At 51.5% G+C, this 23,868-nt stretch overlaps 1 protein-coding gene across 4 annotated transcripts in view; it reads right to left on the bottom strand.

Annotated features, from left to right (window-relative positions):
- Positions 1-23,868, bottom strand: part of LOC147701515 (kinesin-like protein KIF18B) — a 373,257-nt gene that overhangs the window by 169,589 nt on the left and 179,800 nt on the right. For all 4 annotated transcript variants that reach the window (XM_086930193.1, XM_086930194.1, XM_086930195.1 and 1 more), the window contains exon 12: positions 1,816-2,102. In XM_086930193.1, coding sequence (XP_086786319.1) covers positions 1,816-2,102 — 287 coding nt within the window. The remainder of the gene's footprint in view (positions 1-1,815; positions 2,103-23,868) is intronic.

Genomic DNA, 23,868 nt, shown 5'->3' with positions numbered 1-23,868 from the left:
GCTGTATTACAGGAGAGCTGAGCTATTGGCTTTTGTTAGGTTAGGCTACTGTTCACATAATCCTATTTTCCAAGTGTTGCTGTCAGAGCACATGTTTAGAGGACGGTTTTCAGAGCGTATTTGTGAGTCGTGTTTGCCTGATTCTATATTGCGTGTACAAGCTTTCCCCGCTCTGTGAAGCCGGGACTCAGAGCGGGATATTTTCGTCATTGATCTGGTCTTTGTTAATAATTGATGCTGAGCCGCAAAGGTTAGCAAGGTGACAAGTGGTGACCTTTTCATAATTGACATCTACATATAATAGTTTAGGAGTCTCTTCTCTGCTTAAGTGATTTTTAGTGAATAAAATTAGCCTTAATATGCAAAATGTTTATATGACCCCACCCTTCACACACACACATGCACGCAGACATTATGCTGTGCCCTATGTACATTGCTTAAACATGTGTTTCTGTGCGCTGATCATTTAAATATTGAGCCAGAGCCTGCTATATCCCAAGCTCAGGGCTGCCTTTTAAAGACCGACAGGAATATCCCAAGCTTAGTAAAGGCTCTGCATACTGCTCGAGAAGTGGTGGTGCAGTCCCCTTCGTTAGACCTTTCCACACTAACATCACAGCACTGAGGGGCCGTTTCACTCACTAAAAACAAGTTATTTGGCACTGGCTAAGAGCAGCTCGTCAGCAAGTAGTCAGATTTGTACTTCATATTACCTAATCTCTTTCTGCTGCACAGCAGAGTAATCTTTCGGTACGGTGGAAAGTTGCAAACAGTAATTGGCTGCCTTTGAAATGGAGCCTGGTTGTGGAGTGGAGGGAGGGGGTGACAGCTGGAGGTGCGAACCAGCTGTAATACAGGAGAGCTGAGCTACTGCCTTTGAAAACCGAATCACATTCACGCCGATCAATGACAAGTTAAAAAAAACAAGCAATGTCCTGAGCAAATGGTGGGGGCCTGAAGCAGTGGAGTGGAAGAGGTGAGGGGGGAGTCACGGGGAGATTAAGGGACAGAAGACAAGCAGACGAAGCGACAGGTGCACGGCCTGGTCGCCGTGAAGTACAGGCGGGGGGGGGGGGCCGGGAGCAGAGCCTTTGAAGAGCCAGAGTCACGGCCTGCGGCCGTGAATAAGTGAAGTGAATAATTAGGGGAGGAGAACTGGCAGGCTGATAGGCAGAAGGCTCAGGCAAGCTCGTGCACTAGGCGTGCACTTCCCAAAATCCGCTTTTGGGGAGGGCCCTTGGCCTTAAGTAGTGGTTTAGCTGCATTAGGGCTCTTTTTCCTATTCCTGCGGAATAGGAAAGGCGAGCCCTAAAAAAGGGCCTTGTGCATCAGTCAGACTACTGAGCACAAACTGTTTCTGCACAGAAGGAAGCCTAAGTAAATATATAGAAGATTTTGTCCTCTGAGCATCAATCAGTTCTCCATCTCTGTGACAAAGGATCCCTGCACACCAAGCTCTAGGGTGCCCTTCAAAGAGGAAGGTGTTCCACACACTGCACAGTTAGAATTTCTTTTTGATATCTGCAGGCTGAATAAGAGTTTGGTCACTTTGCTGGAACTCAGCTTCTCATGCTGGGCATAATTTGTTTACATGGTATTCATACCAAAGTTTTTGTTCTCACTAAGCACAGTTAATTATAGGGGTTATTATTGCAAGATTCAATGGCACTCCATTAACAAATCTTGGAAGGACAGAAGGCGGAGTTGGCCCTGCTAGAATTTAAACCTGTGACCGCAGGTCCAAGCAGTTGTCAGAGATAAGCATTTAACTCAATCATCCACCTTGCCTGTTTTGTCACCATAGAACTAGCTTACCTCTCTTCAAAGGCAGCTGGGCCGTCAAAGGGGGCAGTGTCTCCAACATAGTCTCCACCCCACTCTTATCAAAAAGCTGTCCATTCTCTTTGGAGGTCTGCTGCAGCGTCTGCTTTATCTTCTCAGGGTGCTGCCCTATGTCTTCAACCCTCAGCAGTGCTCTATTCTCCCTCTGCATTAGCTGCTCCAGAACTTCAAATTCCGCTTTCATCTCTGGCGTATGTAAGTTTGCAGACTCAAGTGCCCTCTGCTGTCTCCGGACTAATCGCAGTAGAGCGCACAACAGCCTGAAAGAGGGGATTGGAGATGTCAATCACAGTAAAAATATGGATAACAGATGAAAACTGCTTGTTTACTGATAGTAGTTTGTGAATAAACCAAAATTCAATCATGGAAGCAAAAGTCCATTAGCATCAACATGCAGAACAGGAATCAAGATACAAATTCTTGCACCGCAACTATTTCTATAAGTCCCTTTGTAACCACTCAGCAAACTCTAGATTTTGGAAGATGTTTATATGTGTTCAGCCTACCATCCACAACTGTGTATCCTTTTTTAGGCTTTGATCATCAATCAAGACTTCGAATGAAATAACTTCTAATATTCACGTCATGGTTATAATTATTTACACTCATGAACAGGAATAAGGACAGGTGACTATTACAGGACAGGGGTCCACCGATATGAAAACACTCTCACAATCAATACCACTACTGAATGAAAATATGTACTACTCCGCTGGTGTTTCTAAACTTGAGCTCTTGGGCAGCACATGCTGCAGGGGAGAGCTGCACTAGGGTGTGAGAAGGGGGGGGATCATCATCTTGAGAGCTTATGTTCAGAGTTTGTCCCTTTTTTGGGAGGTTCATGGCTATTTTTAGGCTACTCATGTTGGGGATGAGAGAACATCCTCTAGTTTAACAGTCTCTATGGTTTTACAGCTGGAACCAGTCTCTTTGGAATTAAACTGAAAATTACTGTGGGAGCTCTACCAAATATTCAAATGCTTGATATTCAAGGCTTTGATGACATAAACTTGTCCACTGTTGATCTTCTCATCGGTGCAAGTGCATCAAAATATATGTATGTGAAGTGCTTTTAGTTAAATGTTTCAATGTCAAACATCTATGGAATGAGTAATTCCAATGTATACTGATTGCTAATGCATATGACTAATGAAACCTTACTTTAAAAGTGACCTCTTTCTGGGTGGTCACCGCCAGTTTACTTTGCTGTTGGGACTCGCTTTCTGGTAATTTCGAACTCATACAGGGTCCCAGTATTAGTGCTCCAACCGCCCCTCCCCCAAATCAAAACTGACTTTGAAGTCACCTTTAAGCGCACCTTGCTGCCGACAAGTTAGTGGCATAATATTTAAGATAGAAGTACGAGTTACTTACCTTCGGTAACTGTGTATCTGGTAAAGACGATTCTAGCCGCAGATTCCTTCACGTAGAATTATCCCCAGGTGAGAGACTGGATCCAGAAACTTATATTTTTTTGGCCACAGCATCCCTGCGCGCCGCGGGGGGGGCAACATTAAGAGACTCCGCCCAGGCATCGTCGGCGCACGTCACGTCAGCGAGGTCACATAAGACCCGCCCCGGCGCACCTACGTCAGTTTTCTTCGAAGAACTTTTCTACACCACAACTTGGAATCACCAGATAAAAAACTGTGGAAGCATGGGAATTGTGTCCCACTCCCGTGCCCCAGAGGCAAGGAACAAGCGTAAAGTCATGGTGCCTGTAGTAAACCTACCACTCTCATCCAGAACAAGCATTTACAATGCAATGGTTTTGCCTTTGTTAAAGTTTGAGCTATTGGCAATGCTCTTGACATTTTTATTTATGTTTTTTTTTAACATAAATAAATGGCATTGTCATTTGCAATGCCACTAGCTTTAGCTTTCGCAAATGACACCCACAAACACCTACAGAGAGCCCCCCCAACACACACCCATACATCAACTAAAACCTCCCCATATTCAGAACAGCAATAAGACTCGAATGCCCTGAAATCTGAACAGACACTTGTTTGTAAAGCCTGCCTGTGAAAGTAAACCTCAAACTCTTTTTGTATGAGTGGGTGTACTGCTTACTTGTAAAATAGTCCCTCATAAATTGAAATGAAAGTACTCCATGATGGAGGTGGACCAGTACACCAAACATCTAATAGAATGAGGCGACACTGCCATCCTCGCGTGCACACAGCTTGTATACTTTATCAAATTAGTAACAATATGCATACGTCAGTTGTGCTCTCAGGGCAGATCAATTAAGAGGGGGCAGTGAGTGAATGCGACATGATGCAGCTGACTGGAAAGAACAAAGACTGGTAAACGGAACAAGCCCTCTAATACGAGAACGTATTAAATGTATAATTCCACAAATGTGGCACGAGAACATCAACTGTAAGCCAAAAGTTAACAGCATTGGTAAAACGGTCAAATTGAATGCAAAAGAGACTAATAATAAAAAAAATGAACTAACACCACGATACTGGCGCGCCTTTGAAAGGTGGACAGTCGTAAAGGGGCAGTGCTAAAGTAAGGAATTGTTAGGAGTTGCATTTGAGGGCGCGAGTTGTGCCAGGCGCTGGCAGGAAGTGCCCCCACCTTCTCCCAGTACCTGGCTGCACCTCTGCCTGGTCCCTCCACCGAAGCACCCACCGGTGGTCGGAGGGCCGCGTTACACTCCTTTGGGGGAGGAAAGGGTGAGCAAATATTGGCGGCACATGGGGGCGCTGACACGGGGCACATTGTTCCCCCGCTGGCCAGTCACGTCCCCATTTGCGCTGGGACTACTACAATGCCTCCATCCCGCACCTCAGCCAAAGATACCCCTCTCCCATCCCGGGCACACTCACATATCTTGCCCCTGAGGCTCTGCAAAATGCGGGGAGTCTCCCAGCTGCCCCAGTCTTCCTCCGCTATGACCAGACTTCAGATTCTAGCTTGCCGACACACACCAACTTCAGGCCATTGGAAACCCAGCCGCGCGCCACCCCGCCCCATGCCTGGCGTCACCGCCCTCCTGCACCGTGCCCCGTGCACCAGGTTTCGCCCTCAGCGCCCGACCACGCCCCCCAGGCGCGTCACCGCGCTGCCATAGGTGGGAAAGGGCAGGGCATTCAGTGACAAAATATCCCTGACCTGTGCTGTGTTTATACCGAACACTTCCGCCTGACCTGTTTGTGGTGGCTTAGGTTAGTGCAAGCACAGTCTGCAAGAAGTTTGTGCACCTGGTTGCAAAAACAAATGAAGACAGTATTAAAGTCACACTCGCATTTTTTAGGCTAATAGCTTTCAGTCAGTGTTATAACTTCAGAGTAGGGTTGTGTCGTGATAAAGCAACCCCAACGGGTAGAGAAACCTTAAACGAAACCAGATGAAACGTGATCCTTCTCTCTCCAACCACGTTAATTGACAAAGTAAGAATCCACGCTGTACAAAGGTTCTATCAGACCTAAGATGAAAGCACATTCTAAATATTATTAAAGGCAAACATCAAAACAAGAGCACACATTAGTACAGGTTGTCACCAAACGATGCAGGCTGCTTTCTGCTCTCCACTCCTCCTCCTCCTCCCGATGACGCGGCGGAGGCTCGGCCGGCTGGGCCAATCCCAGCGCGGCCCTGGCTGGAGGCAGACGGCTGCTTCCTTCGGCTTCGGGGGCCGCGGTGGGAAACAAAGGGACAATGCTGGGTCTTGTGTGCACAAATGTTTTTTTCTTTACTTGGACACCTCGGCGCAAGTGAGGTGGGGGGGTCCGAAAAATCGACAAAGGACGATCGGCAAAGGCAACTGCAATGAGGGCGGGTGCCGGCAATGCCGGACCAGATTCGGGGGCGTTCCCGGCTTTCGGCTGACGTAGCGTGACGTAGCCAAAAGCCAAAAATTCTCGGGAACGCCCCCGAATCTGGTCCGAGATTGACGGACAGAGCCTTCTCCCAATGGCTAGCCTCCATTTATGGAGCTAGCCAATGCGAGAGTGGGGACGGTCCAGTCCCCACACACAGATATCATTAAGTTTTTCCTAGCGCATGCGTACTTCGTACGCATTGGCTAGGCAAAACCTAAAAAGGGGACCAGTCCCAAGACAGACAGGGACAACAACCCTGCAAACCACCCAAACATAGAGGGCAACCACCCATAAGGGACAAGGCAAGACATGGCCAGATGACCCTTAATCAGGGGATAGCACTGGAAGGGAGGGAGGGAGGGAAGGAGGGAGGGAGGGAGGGAGGGACAGGGATAGAAGCAATCTCCCTCAAACCTGGGGTAGCCAGAGCAGCAGGGCACCGGAGCACCGGAACCCCATCCTCCAAGAACCATGGAGGAATGAACCGCCCCCAGTCGGAGCCACCCGTCAAGAACAAGGAAGGCACTCACAGGAGACACAGACCCCCACCGGGAGGCAAGTACCGAAGACCAACCAAAGGATCCTCGCAGAATAGGGGAGGAAGGGCGGGCCATGAAGGAATCTGCGGCTGGAATAGTCTTTACCAGATACACCGTTACCGAAGGTAAGTAACTCATATCTCTGATAGAGACTACTTGCTGCAGATTCCTTCACGTAGTATAGATACCCTAGCAATACCCCCTGGGAAGGAGGGTCTGCAAAAGGACCCCACCAGCCAATACAGAACAGAGGGCTCCCTAGGGGACCAGATCTGTGGACTAGGAGAACCCCGACCCTGCCAGGCAAGGGGAACCCCCACAAGCAGAACCCTACCGACCCCAAGGGGATATAGGAGGGAAAAGAAGGTTGAAGAGGCTCGTACACTCACAGCAAAGGAACAAGAAGCAAGGGTGGACAGGTCGAAGCATCCCACTCCCCCACAAGGCATCATAACATCCGCCCAAGACCAAGACAGGAAAATCTGAAGAAGAAGCCTAGAGGGCCCAAGGAACCGAGGGAAAAGAAGGCGCACCCACTCCAGTTGGAGAGCAGCCTGCACGCATGAACAGCACCGTCAGTCAAGCCGACAGAAGCAAGAAGAACAGCCCGAGGCCCCAGGAAGGCCGAGTAGGCGGCGCCTGGCAAGGGAGAACACAAGAGCGTCCCAGACCTCAGGACAGGATCAGGGAAAGGAGGAAATGCCCGGACACACCACTACGAGTGGCCGCGCACATGAGCTCAAGGAACAAAAGCAATCTACACAAATGCCATGGAGAACAGGCACCCGAAGGCAACCAGAATCCTCCAGCAGAGTGCAAGCCATATGACATAGGGTACGAAAAGTCCCAACATGGGAGCCCTTTTTGGAAGAACTTCCGCAGCAGAGGAACTAACAAAAGAGAAACGGGGAAAAAACACCCCCGCAAAAGGCTTGACAAGCAGCCCAAGCAAGCAGAAGGCCTAATCTCAGGGTCAAGTCTGCGCAACAATTCCAACACATACACATAATCAACAAAGGGGCCGTCCAGCAGCCAACAATGCCAAAGTCCCAAGAAGGACCAAATGGCCAGAAAACGCACTCCACAGCCAGAACAACCGGCCTAAGAAGGCCCAGAATCAACCCGACTCAGGAATCAATGAGGAGGGGACGGAGGAGGATAACGAGGAAGAGGAGGAGGACGGAGCCCTGCCAAGAGCCTCTGGATGGCGGAGTCGGCCGGGGCATGGAACAACAGGCTGCCATCAAACGGAAGATCAATGAGTCGCTCCCGAATATTCTCAGGGAATACTCCATCCCAAAGCCAAGCATGGCAACGGAGAGCGACCGAGGAAGCCATGGCCCGGCCAAACACCTCTGAGATGTCCAGGGCGGAGCGGACAATAAACGCCGCCAGCTCCCGCCCATCCAACATATGATGCCTCAAGTCCATTTGCCCACCCTCCGGGGACACCGCAGATCCTAGAGATTCAGCAGAGTCCCACAAACAAGAGGAGGCCCGAGCCAGCACACACAAGGTGTTCAGAGCCCGCAGGGCAGCGCTGTTTGAGGGGTACATGTTGCGCCCCCAAGAGTCCAGCCAGCAGGCCTCCCGGGACGGCGGAGTCAACAGTGGAGGCAGGGAGGGAAAAGAAGTCCGCAAAAGAGGAATGGAGGCCGAGGGGTGGAGGGAAAGGCACGCGGCGCAGGGAGATGCCGGTGCAGAAGATGCTGAGGCTCTGGGTCCACTGAGGCAGGACGCCTCCAAGCCCCTGTCAAAGAAGAAAGGAGGGAACCTTCAAAGGGGAGATAGATCTCCCTCCCACCAGAGCTTTGGTGGAGGACCTCCAATAGATGGTCCGCCGGAAAATGAGCCACCGGGTCACCCTTACGCAGGATGCCCACAGCCGTGGACACCAAGTAAGCGTAGGCCGCATCCGCCTCCGTAGGGCCCCGCGGCAGGGAAAGCAGCTCCTCCGTGGGCGACGGCTGCAAACTAAGGTGGCCGTCCCCGAGGCCAAGCGGGGTGGGCAAGGGCCAGACCTGGAAGTCAGAAGGAGCCGACGAATGAGGGGCCTGTTGCTCTTCCGACGAACACTTAATAGTCTCTATCAGATAAGTGATATATTAGAAATGGCATGTTGACCCAATGACCAGGCCCAAAACAACATTGTCACTGGTGATTCTGTAGAGGGCACATAGGAAAAGGCATAGCATAGATTATATAGACCAGCTTCAGACTCTGGTCAAAGACTGAATTTTAAATTTACTAAAGATGTAATCTAGTGAAGTCATATTTTTATTAAATACATTTGAAATGCAACTTTTAGAAATTTACCTTTACACTGCCTGAAGCTGCTAGAGGCTAAATTGCATAAGCTTTCCAGCAGCAGCCCAGTCTGTCCCTAGATGGAATTAGGTGTGAACGATGTGTGAAAACATTCCAGAGCACAGATTGGCCTGGTAGTGGGGGGTTGTTTTCTTCGTGTGGCCCAAAGACCAGGTGGGGAGGGTCCAGGAACTTAACTTCAAAGGAGCCTGCTCCATCACAAGCAAATGTTAGATGGCACTTGGAAAGGCCCACCTTTTACTTCCCTAGTCAGGCTGGCACCAAACCAAGTGGGAAGAAAGCTACCCCCAGAACCGGTTTGAGTGACCACAGATGAGGAGACTGCTCATTACCCTGTCACACTTCTGGGTGGGCACAAAGGCTTTGTACTAGGGGGAGAAGGCTTTCCTCATCTTGGATTTTGATAGTCGGGCACCTGGAGATTGTTAAAATTGGCTAAATAGAAACTGCTATGAAAAGTGGGCAGGTTCGTGACTGCCCATAAGTCACCCCCACCAACTAGGTGTCACACCCACCCACTAGCAGCTGCCAGGCATACGTGTGGCACCCCAAGTCACCTCATTTTATTTATTTATTTATTTTGAGTATTTGTATAGCGCAGCTGATACCTTGCAGGCTTCCTGGCGCTGGAGAATACTCTACTGAGGAGAAACCAAAGTGAATGGCAAGCGGGAAGATTTAGGGGAATAGCCAGGTCTTGATCCGTTTCCGAAAAGGAAGGAGTTGTGAGATTTGGCGTATGTCGATGGGCAGTCTGTTCCATAATTTGGCCGCTGCGACCCTGAAAGATCTGCCCCCGGTTCTGGCTTTGTTGTATCTGGGCACTTTTACCAGACAGCCCGAGGACGATCGCAGGTCTCTGGTCGGTGTGTACCACAGGAACAGAGCTTGCAGAGGTCTGGGCCCGAGTCCGTGCAGAGCCTTAAAGACAATGCAGAGGGATTTGAAAGCCACACGCTGCTTCAAAGGTAGCCAATGCAGCTCGGCTAGGGCCGCTGTGGCCGAAGATCTCCTCGTCCAACCAAGAGCTAGCTTGGCAGCGGCTGACTGAATTCTTTCAAGCCGGTCTAGCAGCGTAACTGGAGACTCAAGGAGCAGTGCGTTGCAATAGTCGAGGCGACTGAGAATAGTGCACCTGACTATCAACGCCCGAGCTTGTGCAGGGAGGAGTGGCATAATTTTACGCAGGGAACGTAGAAGAGCTGAGCAGATCCCCACTGTTTTAGCGACCTGGGTTTCCATACTCAGCTTGTTATGGAGCATGGCTCCCAGGTTGCGGACCGAGGTAACTGGCTGGGGTTTGTCCCTTGTCTCTGGAGGCCAGAAATCACTCGGGAACTGGCGAGGTATGTTGTTACCAGCGCAAAACAGAACCTCTGTTTTGGAGGAGTTAAATTGTAGGGAGTTCCTGTGCAACCACCCAGCCGTCTCTCTTAAGCAGTCGTGGAAGGAAGTTAAGGGGATGGAGTCTTCTCCCTCCCATGAGAGAATGGAAAGGGGCGACCACTCGGTCCCCCCGAACGTATGGATGAGTGCCTCGATCCCCCCGGGAAGCCATTTTTGGGCGGGAGGCGCGTCTCGGCTGGTATGCCCGAAGCGGCGTAGCCGGGGCGCGCCTTTTCCCGCCCTAGAGTGGGCTGGCCTAGACACCGACGCAGCCAGCCACGCCCCCGGGGCGGGCAGGGGCGGGTTTTCGCCCGCCCTGAAGACGGATAAAAGAAGGCGCAAGACCAGAAGACGTCCTCTTGTTCTTGTGCTCCGAAGCTGCACCTCCTCGCTACACGTGAGCTCGGGACGGAACGAAGAGCCAATTTTGAGCGTTTTGATCTTTTTCTTTGTCTTCTAGATACTTCCTCGGAGAGATGCCCAAGAAAGGCGCAAAAAGAATGACGACCGATCAGATGGTGCGGGCCCTTTGCAAAGAAGTGTCCGACATAAAGAAACGGTTGGCGGAGCGAGATGGGGAGGAGGGTTCGGGCACCCCGCCGGCTGGAGGGAGACCTAAGAGGCCGAGAAAGGTTCCAGCCGGTGGGGCCGTCCCGGTTCCCTCTGCCCCGCTCGAGGCGCCGACCCCAGTACCGATGGAGGGGAATCCAATCCCCGTTGTCGTCACCCCGACATCCAAGGAAGACATGCCCCCCGAGCTGGCAGCACAGCTAGCAGCATGGTTGGGGGATAGTAGTGATGGCGCCACGGCTGCCGAAGCACAGGCGCTGATAAAAGGGCTTCGTGAGAAGAAAGAGGCAGCTAGAGTGGCTACGCCGTTGGCGGGGATAGACAAGCCGCAAGCGGCAGAAGCTGCGTCCGGTGCAGGTAAGCGGCCATTGCCGATTGCAAGGGACGAGTCAGCACCCTCTCGTAGAGAGAGATTAGGACAACATGTGCCTTTAGCTATAAAGGAAAAGATCTGGGCGGGGGAGTACGTGAATATTTTTTCCCTGCTTGTTGATCATTATGATGTGGAACATGTAAAAAGTCAGAAGGACTTAATGCATCCGAGTGTTTGGCGCGCAAAGATGGCCGCCTTTAAGGTAAATGAGAACATTGGCAACTGGGGCAATGCATGGGGTATTTTCACATCAATTTTGGGGGAACGTAGGCCCGAGTTGCTTCCTGAGTTTCCCGTTTATCAATCACGAATTATGGGTTACTCGACAGCGTATCAAGGTAACCATTGGTTTTGTTATGACAATTTGTTCAGGAAAGAAAAGGAACATAACAAGGGTTTGACTTGGGATTGTTACGATTCTTTAACATGGGATAAGATGAAAGAATCGGGAATGTTAAGAATGCCATTGGTCGGGAGCACTGTTGTTGATTACTCCCGCCAAAATGTGGGGACGCCCTTTCGACCAAGTACGAGCACCGACGACCAGTCGAGGCCCGCAGGCAATACAGGGAGAAAGGGTTTCTGTTTTAATTTTAACAAGGGGAAGTGTACCAGGCCTCCGGGATCGTGTAAATTCAAACATGAGTGTAGTACGTGTGGGTCGTCCCATCCTGAGTCATCGTGCAGAGCCAGAACGAGTGAGAATGGGGGTAAGGGAGGCGCCAAACAGGTCTAAGCTAGGCCGAGGGGCGCCTTTACCAACCCCGATTGATACCTTGGCAATGATTCCCTGGCTCAGCGAATACCCGGATCGCACTTCTGCCGGGGTGCTGCGGAACGGTTTTACACATGGTTTCCGCATCCCGGTAGGGGACTTTCAGGGTGTAGGGATGTGCAAAAATCAACTTTCCGTTTTACAACATGCATCTGTAGTGCAAGAAAAAATTCAGAAAGAGGTTAGCCGGGGACGGGTCGCCGGCCCGTTTAGTGAGCCCCCGGTACCGGATTTCGTTTGTTCTCCGTTAGGGGTGGTCCCCAAGAAGGACCCGGGTGAGTTTCGTTTGATTCATAATCTATCTTCTCCATATGGTCTTTCGGTGAACGACGCAATTGAGCCAGAAGTTTGTTCGGTGCGATACGCATCTTTTGATGAGGCGGTAGCCATCTTGAATCGCCTGGGGCACGGGACGTTGATGGCGAAATCTGATATCGAATCAGCGTTCCGGTTGCTTCCGGTACACCCAGACGATCAGCGTCTTCTGGGATTCGGGTTTCAGGGGTCATTTTACATGGATAGGTGTATGCCAATGGGATGCTCTATATCATGTGCTTACTTTGAGCAATTCAGTACTTTCCTGCAATGGGTGTTCACTAAGAAAACGGGTTTCCGAAATGTAATGCACTACCTTGACGATTTTCTGTTCCTTGGCCCCGCCGGTACTTCCGAATGTGCCCGGGCCTTAGCTGAATTCTGTGTGTTAATGGATCATCTTGGCGTGCCATTGGCACCAGGTAAAACTATGGGTCCCACGACTTGCCTCGAGTTTTTGGGGATCGAGTTGGACTCAAGGGAGGGGTGCTTCCGTTTACCAGCTAGCAAAGTGTCGAAATTCAGGGCAGCCCTCCAAGTATGTTTAAAGGCATCCAAAGTTACACTGCATCAGTTGCAACAGTTAGTGGGAAAGTTGAACTTTGCCTTGAGGGTGATACCAATGGCTCGCCCCTTTTCCCGCTCAATTGCCCAAGCGATGGTTGGCTTAAAGGAGGGTCATCATCGCACAAGGTTATCGGCCGAGGTCCGCCAGGACATGCGGATTTGGTTGGCATTCTTGGCGGACTTCAATGGCCGGGTCGTCTGGAACAAGCCAGCCGTCTCCTCTGAAGAGCTTGGGCTATGGACAGACTCAGCAGGAAGCGTAGGTTTTGGCGCCATCTTCGGCACAAAATGGTCGGCACAAAAGTGGCCCCTATGGTGGCACGAGAAGGGGCTGACAAGTAACATCGCTTTCCTCGAACTATTTCCCATTCTGGTGGCCCTGAGAACCTGGCCAGAAGGGTTCAGAGATCATTCTGTTGTGTTCTGGTCCGACAATATGACCGTGGTAGAATGCATCAATAGTCAGGCAGCCCGTTGTAAGTTGATTTTGAGGCTCCTCAAAGAAATTGTCTTACTGTGTATGCAACTGAACGTAGTATTCAGAGCAAAACATGTCCCAGGGGTGATGAATCAGGCTGCTGATGCACTGTCTCGTTTTCACATGCAGGCTTTCTCGGGTTTCCTTCCTTCAGCGGACCCGGAGCCGGCACCCTTCCCCGAAGCTCTCTGGTCTCTCGGTGCCCCGAACTTCGTCACCTCGTGGGAGAGAGTCTAGCACCCAGGACAAGGAAGGCATATGAAGGGGCGTTCCAGGCCTATTTAGCCTTTTTGGGGGCAGAGAGAGGAGGACTTTGGGGTCAGGAGGAGTTGGTAGTACTTTTTCTGATGTCCTTACGTAGGGCTGGGAAATCGGTGGCTACGGCCCAAAGGCATCGTGCCGCCATTTCCTTTGTTGCCAGGGCCCATGGCATCCTGGACCCAACAGCGTCTTTCACGGTACAAAAAGCGCTACGTGGGTGGCAACGTCTAGAGGGTCGCAGAGTAGATGTACGACGACCGATAGGTCTAGACAGGTTGTCCCAGTTACTGGTCACGCTCCCGAACACATGCTCGTCCCCGTTCGAGACCTGTTTGTTCCGGACTGCATTTACGCTGGCATTTCACGGGGCTATGAGAGTTAGTGAGCTGGTTGCAAGGAACAAACGGGACGTGACGGGGGGCTTGTGCAGGGAGCATGTCCAGATCAGGGGTGATGCGATGATTGTCTCCTTTCTCAGGTCCAAGACTGACCAAGATGGGAGAGGGGACTGCACGATCATCCGCAGGAACCTCGACTCATCCATGTGTCCGGTACAGTGCTTAGAAGATTACCTAGCACGAAGGGTGGCATCATGGGGAGGGACATTGTTGAGGCATGCAGACGCCACCCCGCTGACGAGGTTTCAGTTTCAACGGGTGCTTGCAATGTCCATTGCTGCAGCGGGCTTGGACCCGGGCGAATTTGGGACCCACTCCTTTCGTATAGGGGCTGCCACTGAAGCTACAGCCAGAGGTCTTAATGTAGAACAAGTGAAACGTGTGGGGCGCTGGTCCTCCAATTGTTATAAGAGGTACGTGCGATTGCACATGTTGTGAAACTGTAATCATGTACTCACGCCTCTTGTTTTTGTTTGTTTTCAGTTGCGCAAGCCTACGCGGCAGGGCAGACTGAGCAGCCGACCCAACACCAGGTCAGCGGTCGCACGTCACCGGCTGTGAGGAAGGAGGTTTGGGTCGTGGGCCACTCATACGTGAGACGGGCTGCAGACGTATTCAAAGCAGGTGACATGGTTCACGTACCTGAGGAATACGGGTACAGAGTGTCCTTCTACGGAAGGGGCGGTCTCTGTATTGACCAGTTTCAGGAATTTTTTGAGGGCTTGTTAGAGCGGATGAGGTCACCGCCGTCCATAGTCATAGTGCATTTGGGGGGCAATGATTTGGTCACCGCCGGTAGACGACTTCTCCTGGAGGCTATGCTTTCCACGGTAAGTTGGTTAGCGAGGAGAGTTCCGGGGTGCCTAATCGCATGGTCTCATATGATCCCACGAAAAGTGTGGCGGGGGGCTATCTCGATCCCTGCTTTGAATCATTCGGTTAGAAAATTGAATAACAAAGTGAGTAGGTTGTTCCGTTCCAAGGCATTGCATTCGATCTCGCATAATTGTATTAATGATGACAGTATGTATCTGGGGGATGGTGTGCATTTGTCGAGGGCGGGGAATGAGTTACTCATAGGAGACTTCCTAGCCTGGTTAAAATCTTTGGAACATGACCTTTAGGTAGGAGTTTTGTGGGGGGTCCGGATAGCCGGTCAACTATCCGGACCTGTGGCGGTAAGGTCATGATCGGTGAGCACTAATTGGTAGATCCCTATGAGTGGGCGTCACCCAACACGGATGGGAGCGCTCGGGAGAGGTGGCCATTGGCCCCTCAGTGGGGAGGCGGTCCCGTCTAAGGGCGGGTCGCCGGAAGTAAAGGAAAGGCGGTCAAGGCCCCTTCCTTTGTAGGAGGGGTTACAGCCCCCTCCTGGGGAATTTCCCGGGGCTAGTGTCATCTGCGACGGCAGATGCGGTAAGTTGTGTGGGGTGGGGAGAGGTCAACGATACCTTCTAGATACCACACACAAGTGTTCGAACGACCTTTAAATGGCGTCGAGTCTTAAGTGCCCCCGTCAAGTCAAGGGAAATTGTTAGTAGTTGCACTTGTGGTAAGCCCCTGTGCCATCGCCCCTCCTAAGTGGGAGGGGTAAGTCTGGTTAGGGATCTTGACACCGGTTATGACCTTGCCGTTGGCCCTTAAACGTTAGGATGTACAATTTCAGTATTCTTAGAGAATGTTTTGTAGGATGCTAGTTCGGCTAGGAGAACCTCTGTATTAGAGATTATGTTAAGGTTAGCCAAACATCGTAATGTGATAATGAAATTGTACATAACATGAAAACGTTTAATGTTTTAATCTTTTGTTTTAATAAATACGGCCGGGATGGTCACTCCATCCCACATCCAAAAACTTTAAGAACAGTTTCCGGTTTCCCTTCCTTTTGGGGATTGTGTTGAGAGGGGGTGGCGGGTATCTCAGCCATATGGAAAGGGGCGACCACTCGGTCCCCCCGAACGTATGGATGAGTGCCTCGATCCCCCCGGGAAGCCATTTTTGGGCGGGAGGCGCGTCTCGGCTGGTATGCCCGAAGCGGCGTAGCCGGGGCGCGCCTTTTCCCGCCCTAGAGTGGGCTGGCCTAGACACCGACGCAGCCAGCCACGCCCCCGGGGCGGGCAGGGGCGGGTTTTCGCCCGCCCTGAAGACGGATAAAAGAAGGCGCAAGACCAGAAGACGTCCTCTTGTTCTTGTGCTCCGAAGCTGCACCTCCTCGCTACACGTGAGCTCGGGACGGAACGAAGAGCCAATTTTGACCCACCCACCAGCCCCTGAGGACAGCAAAGTTGTTGTGCAATAAAGTGAATTGATAAGTTTGTTTTTCCGTTTCGTTTACAGGCTATAACAGTAGCAGTTTGTAGTTAATAAAGATGGTGAATATCGTTTAGGTTGTTATGATTAAAGTGATTTGATGTGATGTTGCATTTTTAGCATGTTCCTTCGGTCGTAGCGACCAATGTTTTCATAGGTTGAAGAACTGTCGTATTTATTTTTTGGTAGGCGGTAAGGTCATGATCGGTGAGCACTAATTGGTAGATCCCTATGAGTGGGCGTCACCCAACACGGATGGGAGCGCTCGGGAGAGGTGGCCATTGGCCCCTCAGTGGGGAGGCGGTCCCGTCTAAGGGCGGGTCGCCGGAAGTAAAGGAAAGGCGGTCAAGGCCCCTTCCTTTGTAGGAGGGGTTACAGCCCCCTCCTGGGGAATTTCCCGGGGCTAGTGTCATCTGCGACGGCAGATGCGGTAAGTTGTGTGGGGTGGGGAGAGGTCAACGATACCTTCTAGATACCACACACAAGTGTTCGAACGACCTTTAAATGGCGTCGAGTCTTAAGTGCCCCCGTCAAGTCAAGGGAAATTGTTAGTAGTTGCACTTGTGGTAAGCCCCTGTGCCATCGCCCCTCCTAAGTGGGAGGGGTAAGTCTGGTTAGGGATCTTGACACCGGTTATGACCTTGCCGTTGGCCCTTAAACGTTAGGATGTACAATTTCAGTATTCTTAGAGAATGTTTTGTAGGATGCTAGTTCGGCTAGGAGAACCTCTGTATTAGAGATTATGTTAAGGTTAGCCAAACATCGTAATGTGATAATGAAATTGTACATAACATGAAAACGTTTAATGTTTTAATCTTTTGTTTTAATAAATACGGCCGGGATGGTCACTCCATCCCACATCCAAAAACTTTAAGAACAGTTTCCGGTTTCCCTTCCTTTTGGGGATTGTGTTGAGAGGGGGTGGCGGGTATCTCAGCCATATGAGCTGGGTGTCGTCAGCGTAGTTGATCGTTTTTATCCTGAACGACTTAATTAACGTGATCAAAGGTTTGAGATACACGTTAAAAAGGATGGGACTGATGGAGGAGCCCTGGGGAACTCCCTGGGGTACAGGTGCGAATGCGGATTGGAATGGGGGGAGGGAGACAGCCTGTCTCCTGTCCCGCAGATAGGAATGAAACCATAGCAGAGCCGTGCCATCCACACCTGCCTCACCGAGTCTCTCCAACAGCGTCCTGTGGTTGACCGTATCGAATGCGGCAGACAAGTCCAGCAGTATCAATGCTACTGGCTGGCCCCTGTCTGCACGCATGCGAAGATCTTCCATGGCTGTCAAGACAGCTGTTTCGGTACCGTGGGCTGGACGGAAACCGAATTGGAGATCATCCAGGAAGTTGTTCTGCTCCAGGTGAGTGGAGAGACAGGAGCTGACCCATCGTTCGGCGACTTTCCCTGGAAATGGCAGGAGGGAGATGGGTCGGTAGTTTGATAGACAATCAGGGCTCAAGGAGGGCTTTTTCAGGAGCGGGGTGACGAGCGCCTGTTTCCAAGGAGTTGGAACATATCCACAGTGCAAAGACTGGTTGCATATTTGGCGCAAAGTGCCGAAGAGTTCTGTTCCGAAGCATTTCCAAATTTTTGGAGGCAGGGGGTCAAGCGGGGAACCCGAGGTAATTCCGAGCGCCAGTCTTTCAAACTCGGATTCAGAAATAGGGGGGAATTCCCGTAACCTAGCCGTAGGGATGGAGCCTAAGGGCGTCAAGTCCTGGATGCTGGTGCTAGCTCCCGGGCTGTTGGAACATCCCAGCGAGGGGGGGGGGTCTTCAAATTGTGAATGATGGTGTTGATTTTATTAATGAAGAATGCTGCAAGATTGTCACAGAGGGCTTGAGTAGGAGGCTGCGTCATTGTGGCACAGTCTGGGTGGGTTAGGTTTTGCAGGTCCATTTACTGGACCTGCAAAGCCCTTTTTAAATTCCCACATTTTAAATCATTGAATAACAAAAAACTGTAAATTTCTGGTACAGCCATCTTCGTTACCAGATGTGACTCTTTGTCCACTGATATCAGAAACCACAGCCCAGTCATCAACCTCTGTATACAGCTCAAGGCCCAACTCTTCAAAAATACCTACACTCACTTTGCAATGGATCTATGCACAACATATCAAGTTATACAAGCAATGTTTCACGTTTTGCTGAATCTTTCAACTTCCCCACTCCAAGCTTTCCAAATAGACCACTGGGTTAGGTCTGTTTGGAAATATTTCACTGATATGTGCCTTAATACCAGTAGGTCTAGGTGCACTATGTACAAGATAATTTAATTGTTTAAAAATCAATCACTCCTAGATCAGGATATCCCCAGTTTACAGGCATACCACTCCCATAATTTTAAGGGATGGATACTTACCTGTAAACTGTGGTTCTCCAGTATTGGTACCTTTCATAGATTCACATGTTTGAACCATTCCCTGTAATCGAAGTGGGAGTCCCACAGTATATTAAGAGCAGTAACAAATGACTAACATTGAAGTTAATGGAGAAAAAACATTCACTTTTACATCTCGTCCTAGTCATGAGGAATATTCCAAATTCCAGCCAATCAGGTGACAGCACCCTCTAGAACCCTCTCTAAAGAGGCTCCAGGCTCTCAGATTTTCTACCGCACATCGTGTGAAGGGAGTCTCCCAGAGCTCTGCTCAGTACTTTCCCTTTTGGTCTACTGAACAGCTTTTTTATGCTGATCAGCATGTCTTCTACACAAAGGTCTCTATTTAGGCATTGTGACACCTGTTGGAGGAAAAAACAACAACAAAACAGTTTAAAGGGGGTCCAAGGGATATATAGTTTAAAGACCCGTACCTGATTATTATCCCCCGCTCCTACTATATGTATAACACAAGCATTTACAATGCAATGGTCTCGGCAATATTATAGGTAGAGCTATTGGTATTGCTCATTTTTTATCTTTTTTGTATCCCTAAATAAATGGCATTGTCATTTCTATTGGCATTAGCTTTTTTTTTGCATATGTGATGTCCGCAGACTCCAGCCCGCTCCAGACACAGACGCACTGCACTGTCCGGACGCGCCAGGCCATGGGGGCCCAACGTAGGCCCAGGAGGGCCTGGTCGCTGCGAGGGCTCCAAGATACTCACATAAAGTCAAATAACTATAGTCTATGGTAAATGCAACAATGTCTATAGTCCGTGGTTATCAGGCGTAGATCAAGCCCTCTTGCGCCTACGCTGGACAGCCCTGTACTACTAACACACTACCTCCTAGCAATAACAGACACATTGCTAACCCTTGTACCAGCTACACTGCTTTCACCGGGCAGCGGGTCCTCTCCGCCATATTACACACACTGCAGAACTTCCCGCGCCCCGCGCCCCCCACCCCCTATTACAGATACAATGTCCAGGCCCTCCTTAGAACCGACAAAAACCCTCCCTCCCCACTAGGCGCACGGACCCTCCTTCCCAGATACTGTCCAGGCCCCGCTAAGTAACTGGCAAACTGTCCCTCCCGCCTCCCTCCCAAGTAACAGACACACCGCGCAACCCCCTACACGTGACATACAAACTGCCCTCTCCAAACAGCAGGCACACAGTCCCTCACTCCCATGATATAACAAACACTGCCCATATTCCCTCTCTTCCCGCCCAGCTCATAGCACACCCCCTATCAGGCACGCTGTCCCTGAATCCTAGGTCACTCACACACTGTCGCTCCCTCCTGGTAACTGACACACTGTCCCTTCCACCCCGTAACTGACACTGTCCCTCGCTCCCAGCTACTGACACACTGTCCCTCCGACCCGGTACCTGACACTGTCTCTCCCTCCCGGTAACTGACACACACTGTCCCTCCCTCCAAGGTAACAGACACACCGCGCAGTCACCTCCTTGTGACACACAAACTGTCCTCCCCAAACAGCAGGCACACAGTGCCCACCGTGATATAACGCAAACACTGCCCGCCTTCCTTCTCTTCTCCCAGGTACCGGGCGCACCCCACCGACCGCCCATAGCACACCCCCGTATCAGGCATGCTGTCCCTGAATCCCAGGTCACTCACGCACTGTCCCTCCCTCCGGATAACCGATACACTGTCCCACCCGGTAACTGACACACCGTCCCTTTCACCCGGAAACGGACACTTTCCCTCGCTCCCGGGTAACTGACACACTGCACTCCAGCCTAAGTATCTGACACACTGTCCACCTTCCCGAGTAAATCTCACACTGTCCGTTTCAATATCAGAGACAGCCTGGCCTAGAGTAGCTATAACCACACGGTACCACATGGTCATCGCGGCCGTGAAGAAACACATGCCCTCCTCACACGCACGCACGCACACACACACACACAAAAGTGTAAGTCATCTGAAAGAGTCACACAACTCCTTTCACCGAACACTGGAAGATCCGGTCCTATCTAACGGTCTCGCTGGAGAGCGCTTAGTGGCCTCGCAGTCGCTGCCCAGCCCACTCATGTCCGCAGACTCCAGCCCGCTCCAGACACAGACGCACTGCACTGTCCGGACGCGCCAGGCCATGGGGGCCCAACGTAGGCCCAGGAGGGCCTGGTCGCTGCGAGGGCTCCAAGATACTCACATTAAGTCAAATAGGACAGTGGTGCTTTTGGGGTCACGGGGGTGCGAATATGCCAGTGAGGAGGGGTGGCCGCGCTAGTGGGGCTTAGGGGGTGGGGTACAGCTGAGGGGTGGTATAAAGAGGCGACGGGGGTGATAGAAAGCCTTACGGTACAGCGTGGGTTGTCGAGGCGGGGTGAGGTGAGGAGGGGGTGAGGTGGAGGGAGGGGGGGCAGTGACATTAGAGAGTGAGAAGAGGTAAGGCCGTGCGGGCCCGGTGAGGAGGGGTGTGGTGTGGTGTGGGGGGGGGGGGTTCGGACGGGACAGTTGTGCTTTGAGGGGTCATGGGGGTGCGGATATACCAGTGAGGTAGGGTGGCCGCGCTCCCTTCTCTCCCCTCTCTCCCTGTGATCCTGTTGTATACCCTCACATTTCCCTTCACCCCCGCTTGATGCCCGCTGCCCCCCTCAACGCTTTAATTCGGTCACATTGCGCTCCTCGAAGCTGTGCTCTCCCTCACTCGGCGCTGTACCCTTGCCCTTTCTTGCCCTCAGACGCATTACCAACACGGAGCCCCACTGAACTCTCACACTCTGGCCGCACCCATAATCCCCACTCGTTATGCAGACTGACCCGTAATTTTACCCTCTCCACCCTCCCGGGAGTGTAAGACCGGCCTAGCAACAGGAGCCTCCAGGGATAGGTCGGACATCAGTTTAATTTTTGCGGGCGACTCCGAACATCTTTGCACCCAGCCGCTCTTACCCTGGTCGGACGGGACAGTGGTGCTTTGAGGGGTCACGGGGGTGCGGATATGCCAGTGAGGTGAGGAGGGGTGGCCGCGCTAATAGGGGTTAGGGTACAGCTGAGGGGTGGTTTAAAGAGGCGACGGAGGTGATAGAAAGCCTTCCGGTACAGCGTGGGTTGTCGAGGCGGGGTGAAGGGAGGGGTGGGGGGGGCAGTGACATTAGAGAGTGAGAAGAGGTAAGGCCGTGCGGGCCCGATGAGGAGGGGTGTGGGGGGGGTTCGGACGGGACAGTGGTGCTTTGAGGAGTCATGGGGGTGCGGATATGCCAGTGAGGTAGGGTGGCCGCGCTCCCTTCTCTCCCTGTGATCCTGTTGTTTACCCTCACATTTCCCCTCACCCCCGCTTGATGCCCGCTGCCCCCCTCAACGCTTTAATTCGGTCACATTGCGCTCCTCGAAGCTGCGCTCTCCCTCACTCGGCGCTGTACCCTCGCCCTTTCTTGCCCTCAGACACATTACCTTCACGGAGGCCCACTGAACTCTCACACTCTGGCCGCACCCATAATCCCCACTCGTTATGCAGACTGACCCGTAATTTTACCCTCTCCACCCTCCCGGGACCGGGAGTGTAAGACCTGCCTAGCAACAGGAGCCTCCAGGGATAGGTCGGACATCACAGTTTAATTTTTGCGGGCGACTCCGAACATCTTTGCACGCAGACGCTCTTACCCTGGTCTGGAGGAAAACGGAAGTGTGTCTGGCTGAAAGGCGGGTGGATGCTCGAAACAGGCTGACGTGCATAGGAGGGCGCTGTAGGGAAGGGGCTAGAAATCCTAACAAAAGCTCATTGAAAATGGGGAACGAGACCATGACGATCCTCACCGGCAGACGAGAAATAAACAAGCATTATCATAACTCCTACCATGATGCGGGTATCTGCTCTGAAATGCACACACGAGCGGGAGGGGGGCGGGAAACACACACACGGACAGCAAAAATACACGGAGAGCGGGAGGGGGGCGGGAAACAAACAGGGGGCGGGAAACACACACACGGACAGCGAAAATACACGGAGAGCGGGAGGGGGGCGGGAAACAGACAGGGGGAAGAAGGCACGGAGGGAAACAGCCACGATCTTACCTTCACTGCGAAGGATCGAAAATGGCGGACACAAGCTCCGAGATTTTTTTGGATTTGGGGGCGTGGTTTTGATGTTCTGAGTGACGGACAACGTCACTGTCTAAAGAACATCAATAATTACGCCCCCAAATCCGAAAAGGACGGAGCTTGTTTGGAGTGACGCATCTCTCCTCCAATGGCTGGCCTCCGTTTAGGAAGCCAGCCAATGAAGGAGAGATGGGGCACGGAGGCGGGACCTTCGCCGCTACTCAGACTCATTAAATCTCCGGCCTAAGACAAAAAACACAGGGGGTCCTGGGGTGAAATCTAACAGTGCTGCAAGGTCGCATTTCAGAATACTTAGGCGGAGGGATACCAAACCAACACCCCCCCGGGAAACTATGAATGACAAGACCATCTACAAGTCAGTGCCTCCCCCCAAGACTCAGATGGGAGCTTGAGGTACCGACGGAAAGGTGAGTCTACAGGGGTCATAGTGTGTGAGAGTCATATGCATATAAGTATGGAAATCGTAGCCATTTTCAATGCTGCTGAAAGAGTTAGTAGCCTACTACAGGTCCCACTAAGATCAAGGTTACTAATCTGTATGAGAATAGATTGGTGTTGGAAGGTATTTTTGAGATGCTTTGAGGCTGGGCACACAGAGTTTGAGGGATACATTTTCTCAAATGTTGGCCTCTAGATATAGGGGAATTGTCCCACAGGAATGATGTTGGGCATTACAAAAAGCTTCATATTTTGCTTTATGGTGCTCTATTTCTGACACAGGACCCCCCAAGCGACGACGAAGCAATATATGGAATGTCGGACTCACCTGTGACGGATCCTGGACCGGACGTCACACCCCAAACATCAGACTACATCAGCTAACTGGCTCCTAGGACATATCCACTGTGCATCCCACACGGGCGCTCGAAAGGCCATCAGCGAGGAGATTGCGGATCAAATCTGAGCCAACCCGACTCGGCGAGACCCCTGGAAATCTGTGATCTACAGCTGGCCCTGATGATGCTCCAGCGGACACTGACCAGCCGACTCCCTACTCCTGCGGCCACCTGCCCTGCCGCACGCTGATCAAGACACGTAATGTATGGCATTAAAAGTCTATTTTGTACCCATGACTCTTGAGAATGTGGCCGGATAGGCTTCCATACACCCCCCGGGAAGGGGAGCGACCCCTATATGATGACTCTAAGAACACTTAACCAGCCGCTGCTGCTAGCACTGCACAGCTACCCCCAGAATTGAACTAGACTTTGTTACTCTCCTAGAGAGCATGGACGGGAGCACGTTTGCCCACCGACCTTTTGGTATTTCGCATGTTTGCGTTGTTCACTGGCTATCTGTTTTATTGGCCATGTTAATTGCCTATTTTCCCCCTTTACAGTATTACAATGGCGTGCGGGACAGTGAACACTCCTTACAAACAGTGGGCGAGCTGGAG

The sequence above is a fragment of the Lissotriton vulgaris genome, chromosome 7 (assembly GCF_964263255.1).
Source record: "Lissotriton vulgaris chromosome 7, aLisVul1.2, whole genome shotgun sequence".
NCBI classification, from domain to species: domain Eukaryota; kingdom Metazoa; phylum Chordata; class Amphibia; order Caudata; family Salamandridae; genus Lissotriton; species Lissotriton vulgaris.
The sequence above is the reverse complement of the archived record's forward strand: the minus strand, read 5'-3'. Positions and strand labels throughout refer to the sequence as shown.